The following is an 8,003-nucleotide window of genomic DNA, read 5'->3' as shown; positions in this document are numbered from 1 at the left end:
CAGCAGCACAACAATGAGCAGCATCTCTGTAAACACTAAAGCATTCACAGCCATTCAAGTCACTTCACACATGGAAATGCATGCGCTTCGAGAAATAAAGAGGGTGTGAATGGGCATGTAAGAGGCAGCTCAGGAAATGTGTGTAAAGAAGAGCCATCAGTGCTTGCAACTACACACACATTTACATATGTGTGGATCCTGTCAAAGCCCAGATGGCTTGGGATGCCTTTTATTCGGCAGGATTACAGTCACTTTCTAATGGGACGAGCAGGAAACCCGCTTTATTATTCGGGTGATGGTACTGAGTTTGTTGGAGAACTTCTCAAATTGATTTCGAAACACAGTGAACCTCTGAGATATTCTGAAATATTTCACAAGAGTGCTTTTTCCAAGAGTTACTGGTTTTATAATTTTTCGCTTTTTAGCCGTATTTTCAAGGCAAGTCACCTTTATTTGTATAGTGCTTTATACAATAGATATTGTTTCAAAGCAGCTTCACAGTTTTAAACTACAAAGTAACAGAATAATTGATGCCAGTATGTAATATATAGTGACACCAATATAAAATGTTTACTATTAAATATTAGTAGGGATGCACAAGGCATTTGTACCATATCAGTTAAAAGCCAATATTAATAATTTGTTTATCACACCGTTAGGTAAATGCAATATAACTGTAAACATATGATAAATTAACATTAAATGTGCAATTTAATTGTGCATGCTAATTCCCCTATTTTTCCATTTAGATTACCATCAGTGTCATCTAACAATCACATAAAGGTAATCCTTAAAATAAAACACTAATAATTTACTAAGACTATTACATGCATTTTTTTGTAAATCTACATCACATTATGTGGTGAAAAAGCACTTGTAGCATATATATATATATATATATATATATATATGCATCCCTAAAAATTAGACACTTATCAATGTATCTGAGTCTTTCTACAGCGAGACTCTGCCGCTCTGTCTTTCTTAGTAGGGAACTGTTCATTCAATCTGCTCCCAGTCTTTCCACTTTACAAAGGGTGTTGTATGTCCCTGTGGTCAGTGTGTATGTGTGTGTGTGGGAACTGCTCTGTGGACCCTGTTCGGGACAGAGGACGTACACACTTACACAGGGCTCTTCTATAGACCCTCTGCTTCTCATATTGATTTAGCAATGGTTGGACCTACAACTGACCCACACCCCATTCACACCACCACAGCTCGGCAAGAAAGCGTCCACTCCCTCCATAACCTTCCTTCCCCCACTCCAGGTCAGACGTGTTTACGGCCAGAGCTGGGGCTACAAGTCTTTGAGTCCCTTGTCTGGCATATGGAGCCCTGCAACAAAAGGGCCCTTGTGGAGAAAACACAAAGCAGGCCGGTCCATTTCCAGAGGGGGTGAAGTCCGAGCTAGTTTGAGGGGGGAGGAAACTTCCCTTCTGATGGGAACACGTGTTGGCTGACAGGAAAACGTACTGAAACCGGTTATCCGTGCATCAGAATATCGATCAAAGAGATTTCGGTTGCTCGTGCATGAATGAGCAAGCAGGTTTTAAAAACAAGCATGTATTTTCATGCATTTGGACGTTCAAATATGTACGATAAACTTCGAGATACTCCTGAGATGCAGACGTTGAAGTGATGAATGTGAATTTGAAATAGCAGTTTGCTACTGTGGAGACCGGGGCAAGTTGTCACAAGACGTGTGTTTTTAGTCTCAACAACCCTTGTGAAAATACACTTATCATTATGGAAACACTAAACTTTTAAAAAGAATATACACTCTTAAAAATAAAGGTGCTTCAAAAGGTTCTTCAAGCGATGCCATAGAAAAACCATTTTTGGGTCCACAAAGAACCATTCAGTCAAAGGTTCTTTAAAGAACCATCTCTTTCTCACCTTCTTATAATCTGAAGAACCTTCTTTCGCCACAAAGAACCTTTTGTGAAACAGAAAGGTTCTTCAGATGTTAAAGGTTCTTTCTGGAACCATTTAGAAAAAAAGGTTATTCTATGGCATCGTGAAGCACCTTTATTTTTAAGAGTGTACTTAAGTGCAACTGAATGTAATGTTTTCAGACACTTATTTGCATGTTATTTACAATTACATGAGCATATGTTATATCTATAGATAAAATTGCTTTAGAATGTTAGTCAACACATTAAAATAAGTGCACTTCTTAAAAGCATGACAAAAGTATTTGTATTATAAAACGTTCAATTAAAATGTACGTTAAAGTAAAACTTTTAATTAGACATTATTACAAAGTGCACTTTTTAAAAGTCTACTTAAGTGAAAATGTCTCTCTGTCACTTAAGTGGCCTTTTATTTCATTAATGTTATATTGCAAGCAAGTACAGCTTTTAAAAATACTTTTAAGATTTGAAGTACGCTGCAAGTGCTTTCTTTTTCACAAAGGATATTAGTTTGAAACCATCAAAACTATTCATCTCCTGACAGTTATGTGCCGTTTTATTCACGTTTTTCTAAGCGCCCCATGGCTGATTCCATTGTGACGACTTTTTTTCGTTGACTTTATGGTCTATACAGAAGCTGACTTCAAAATAATCCCACCTTGATAAATATTCACTGGAGTAAAAAGTGTGACAAATAGCCCCGTCTGCCCGTATCGTACAGTTGCTGAATTACTAAATGATCATTTAATGGTTTCTGAGGAGCTCAATGGACATGTTTACAATACGCGGCTCCTAAAACATGTTATTTCAAAACCACATTTCTGAGAGGGCCATTATCTGTTCTCATCCGCAGACAATTATCACGATGACTTAGTGCGTCTGTTCTCAGAATCATTTAGTGTTAATGGGGCTCAGAGAAGCAGCATTCCATATCAAACAGTCCGTTAAAGCGGCTGCGCTGAGAGCCAGCGGAGAGCTGCTCAAAACCTCACAGCTACAGTTTAACCTCCTAAACGGCTGGAGGGTGGGTGGCGATAACCCACTTGTTTTTCTGCGTTATGTAAGGCGTCTATAAGTAGCCCAGCGACTTGCACATTTCTTCCTGTCTAAGGAGAAAAAAAACTGAGCAGATTTCACCTTTCTGTCTGGCATGGCTTCAATACTTCACAGACGCTGTCGTTAATTCACTTAGTCCTCGTTAATAGCTATATGATCACAACTAATTAAAAGGAAATAAAATATGAGCTGTTGCCATGTGTAAATATAAGACTTCAGTCTTCAGTGTCACATGATCCTTCAGAAATCATTCGAATACTTACAATGTTGCATTCTAACATTAATAATGTTACAAACATTATATTTAAAATAAATTCTGTTCTTTTGAACTTTCTATTCATCAAAGAATCCTGAAAAAAATGTATCACGGTGTCCACAAAAATATACATTAATAATAATCAGAAATGTTTCTCGAGCAGCAAATCAGCATATTAGAATGATTTCTGAAGATCATGTGACACTGAAGACTGGAGTAATGATTCTGAAAATACAGCTTTGATCACAGAAATAAATTACAGTTTAACACATATTCACTTAGGAAGCTGTTATTTTAAATTGCAATAATATTTCACAATTTTACTGTTTATACTGTATTTTTTATCAAATAAATGTAGCCTTTGTGAGCAGAAGAAACATCTCTCGAAAACATTAAAAAAAACTTGCTGCTGAGCATATCCATCTGTATACATATATGCATGATCTCCATGCTCACCCAAGAAAGAGCACAACATCCATCCCAGGACTCCAGGAGGCCTTCATGTGGTGTAATTGTCCTTTTCTAAGCTCCTTTTCTACCGAGAAGCCCGTCGTTGTGCAATCTCCTCCATCTTCTCTTTTTTGCCTTTCGACTTGAGTCTCAAAAGGAGTTATTCAGGCCTGCTGGGCACAATACCTGCAATTAAATCAGGTTGAGTTTAGAATAAAAGACACAAGAGAATGTATTGCATTAGTGCATGGGATCTAAAACAGTGCTTTCAAAGTCCATCCCACATCTAGTAGTGTTTTCACACTAGTTTTATGTACAAAGACAATAGGCCTCTCCTGCATTTGTGCATGGGCTTTAATCTGGCTTACTTGCAGTCTGTCGCAAACACATCAAACCTTTGCTTTCAGTAGTGCATCTCCCTGCCCAAATTTAACTTCTCCAGTCTTTATCAGTCACAAAAGAACAAGTGCTCTCAGGGATAGTGGCCTTCTCTCATAGCTGAATTGTATGAGGTGTTGACGCTCCACTCTGTGATAAGACTTCATTGTGTGTTAAAGGGACAGTGGTGTATTTTGACCAGACCTCAGCTAATATTTGAAGAGCTGATGTGGTGAGAGCTGCTCGTGGTTTCTTTGCATGGTCCAATGTAAATGTACACTTTAAAAAATGCTGGGTTAAATACAACCCAGTGCTGGGTTAAATAGGGACAAACCCAGCAATTGGGCTGTTTTGACCCAGCGGTTGGGTTAAATGTTTAACCCAACCTTCTGGGTAGTAACTCAACCGCTGGGTCAAAACAACCCAATTGCTGGGTTTGTCCCTATTTTACCCAGCGCTGGGTTATATTTAACCCAGCATTTTTTAGAGTGTACAGTGAAAGTTATTGGGATTTTTTCAGAAAGCCATACATGTTTGAATAAATCATGTACTTTAACCTTCTCGTGGCAGAATCTGAATAACAATCTGCTCAAAATAAACCAAAGCAACCCAACTGATTCAAGTATGCAGTACATCTGCTCATACTAAACCTTGCTACTTTAAATCATTGACTCAAAATTGGTGATAATGGACTATTATGAACAGATGACTAATCAGTTTAATGCAGCAGAACGCTCTTGGATCTCTGTAATGAATTATGACACTGCCTCGTTTCCATTCCTCTCAGCGGTTTCCCAGGGTCTCCCGGTCCTGTAAAGGTGATTTTGGGCTACGATTGCCCACTTGATTTTCCCCATCAAGTATGGTGAGGTTTCTCACAATGACATAATGACGGTAGTGAAAATGGCCTCAGGTTAGCAGTCATTTACAGCTGAATACCACAAATAGAGGAGAGATAACAGTGTTTACTAATATTCATTTTTAGTGTGAACCTTACACTAAATGGAGAAGCAAGGCCTATTCTGAGAAATCTAAACTATTTGCATAAAAGTTCAAGTTGTGATATAATGCAATATACTGAAGGAGCATCTAGTTTTGGGAATTGTAAATAAAGGCTCAAATTAAAGGCCAGTTTGAGTTAATTCAAGGCTGATAAAGCATTTTTTTTTCCTCAAAACTATAGCTAAGTTACAGATGGTTACTTAAGTATAGGTTGCAAAACAACATAACTTGCTTATTTTATAATTTGTATTAATTTATTAAAATGTATAAATATATATATATAGTGTATATAATGTATGGGAAAAAAATATAAAAATAAATATATATATATATTTTTTTTTCATTTTTTAAATTTAAAGTTAGTTTAGTACATCAAGTAAACTAAATGAAAATGAGAAATGTTGGCAACTAGTTGAACTAAAATAAGTTGAAGTTTTACCTGTAAAAAAAGTCCAAATCAAAAATAGTCAACATTTATTTTAAAGTTATATAAGCATTTTAAAAAAAGTTTTTTTCTTTTGTAAAAGTTAACCCTGTTTGCTATGTTAGAATTAAAATAAACGTTCTTTGTGTAGATCCACCTTTAGCCATTTTAAAATAATTTGCACCTGATCTGATATGATCTAAGATGTATTAAGTTAGTTTGTGCTTGCTCTTTGTGAAATCCTAGGCAGGACACGAGCAAACTTTCCTGACTCTTGAGGGGGTGTGAACCAGGCACTAAAACACGCCTCTTCAAAATGTGGGCGGGGTTAGAAGTTTCCGCTTATAAAATGAGATTCCAACAGTGGGGTTGTAACAGAAGCAGAGCTTGACATCAGTTGTTGAGCAGTTCAACACATCCTTAACTGCACATAAAGAATCACAGCCAGGCATCTTGAAAATGCCATCAAATTTCCTCACGCCCTTCCTGGAGTTGGATGATGAATTCTGCAAGGTAAGAATATGAAGTTTGCTTTTTGAAACTCTCTGGAAATTGCTCATGCAATCTGCTCATGCACTTAAACAAGAATCAACTCAATTTAAAGGAATAGCTCACTCAAAAAATGCAAACCCAGTCAATATTGTTCCAATTCTTTGTGACTTTCTTTCTTCTGTGGAACACAGAAAAGACTCTTAAGAATGTCTTTTTTTGTACATACAATCCATGCCAATGGGGTCCAGATAACCTGTTGTTTTTGATTCCAATAATTTCAGAATACTTTTGTGTGAACTATCCCTTTGTGTTTATACATGCCTTTCTAGAGTTGCTTTCTTGCTTCATTGAAACTTGTGCAACACAAAGCATACTGAGGTCTCTCTCTTTCTCCGTTCCCAGAGTTTCCGCGGTATTGATCTGACAGAAGCCACGCAGAAGCAGCGTGTGGTGGGATTCCAGCGCAGACATTCCCTGTGCCCCGTGACTCTTCCCAACTCTAAATTCAACAGCAACGACACCAGCCCCTGGCCTCTTCCAGCCATCAACCAGCACTGGAGCCACGAGATGAAGCAGCAGCTGCCGCGTTCCTCCCTGAGCCAGATCCCCTTCAGAGTAGACCGGTCTGTGAGCATGATCGAGGGCCACGTGGCCTGCGAGAGCCCGACAGCCAGCCCTCTTCCGCCACCGCCCGGGCTTAGCATCAGCAACAGCTCCTTGACTTGCCCGAAGGTACTCGGCATGACCTCCACGGCGCCGCTGTCTGCCCGCTACAAGACGGAGCTCTGCCGCACCTACGAGGAAAGCGGCACCTGCAAGTACGGAGCCAAATGCCAGTTCGCTCACGGGATGGAGGAGCTGAGAGGCCTCAACAGACACCCGAAGTACAAGACCGAGCCGTGTCGCACCTTTCACACCATCGGCTTCTGCCCCTACGGCGCTCGGTGTCACTTCATACACAACGCAGATGAGCAGAACGGGCTTTCGGAGAACACAAAGAGCATCCGAGCTCGACCGCAGCTCCGCCAGAGCGTCAGCTTCAGCGGCTTCTCCTCGCAACCACAAACCCTCAGCGGCTTCCGCGCCGTTCCGGATGCCCTGGCCTTCTCCAGATCTTCGTCGGTGTCCCCGCCGCCGTCCACCGGGAGTCCCGACCTCCTGTCCCCTCTGTTCCCCGAGCCGGGGACCCTGAAGCACAGCCACCCCTTCGCAGATCTGGGTGCCAGCGGGAGCTTCTATGCCATCAGCGACTCAGAGAGCGTGCAGAACCTGGCCTATGCGGTCACCTGCCTGTCGGCTCTGCAGCGAAGCGCGTCTGCGGACTCTCTCTCCGATCAGGACGGCTACACCAGCTCCAGCAGTCTGAGCGGCTACGACTCTCCTGGCATCGACGGCCGACGACTGCCCATCTTTAGCCGCCTGTCTGTCTCAGACGACTAGAAACCATTACCTGTGCATATTGCATGCTCGCCCAAGCAGATGTTGACATGATCCAATGTCATGCGATGAACGCAATGTATACTGTTGTATACCAGTACGAAGCTGCAGTGGGAACTTCACTTTAGGTTTATTTGTTTCAGGAATTGCTCTGCGGTGTTTTGTCAGCAGGATCAACCTTCCCAAGCCGCCCATCTGTAGTCTAACCAAAGCCGAGCAACTTAGAGTATATACATCTAGTGTGACGTCTAACCCGCTCCCTGAACATACTGTAGCCTTTAGTTAAGGCATTTTTAAATGGACAGTATTACTGAGAAGTTTTAGCCATAGTCTTTTCTAAAAAAAAAAAAACTATTTATTGCTTTTTTGTAATATGCATTGGTTGTTTTTGTTTTATATGCATTTCAAAGAAGGAACAATGTAGATAAGGCTTTTTGTTTGTTTCTTTGAACCCGTTTGTCTGCTTTGCACGAGCTATATCTCTTAGCTTTAATGAAGACTAGCTGCACAGAGTCTCAGATTTGGAATCTCAGGATCGTTTTAAAGTGCTATCGACACACTCCACTGTCCCGTATCAGCCTTTCTCAGTAATAAT

General features: G+C 40.4%; 1 protein-coding gene across 1 annotated transcript; it reads left to right on the top strand.

The window, feature by feature from the left end:
* The first annotated feature begins 5,839 nt into the window (after positions 1–5,839).
* Positions 5,840–7,759, top strand: LOC107722293 (zinc finger protein 36, C3H1 type-like 1). The gene is made up of 2 exons (XM_016530587.1): positions 5,840–5,992; positions 6,374–7,759. Exons 1-2 carry the CDS (start codon positions 5,939–5,941, stop codon positions 7,409–7,411), a joined length of 1,092 nt encoding a protein of 363 aa, XP_016386073.1. The 5' UTR covers positions 5,840–5,938; the 3' UTR covers positions 7,412–7,759.
* Positions 7,760–8,003: the final 244 nt, after the last annotated feature.

This window comes from Sinocyclocheilus rhinocerous, unplaced genomic scaffold (genome assembly GCF_001515625.1).
Source record: "Sinocyclocheilus rhinocerous isolate Xijiao unplaced genomic scaffold, SAMN03320098_v1.1 scaffold904, whole genome shotgun sequence".
Taxonomy (NCBI): domain Eukaryota; kingdom Metazoa; phylum Chordata; class Actinopteri; order Cypriniformes; family Cyprinidae; genus Sinocyclocheilus; species Sinocyclocheilus rhinocerous.
The sequence above is the reverse complement of the archived record's forward strand: the minus strand, read 5'-3'. Positions and strand labels throughout refer to the sequence as shown.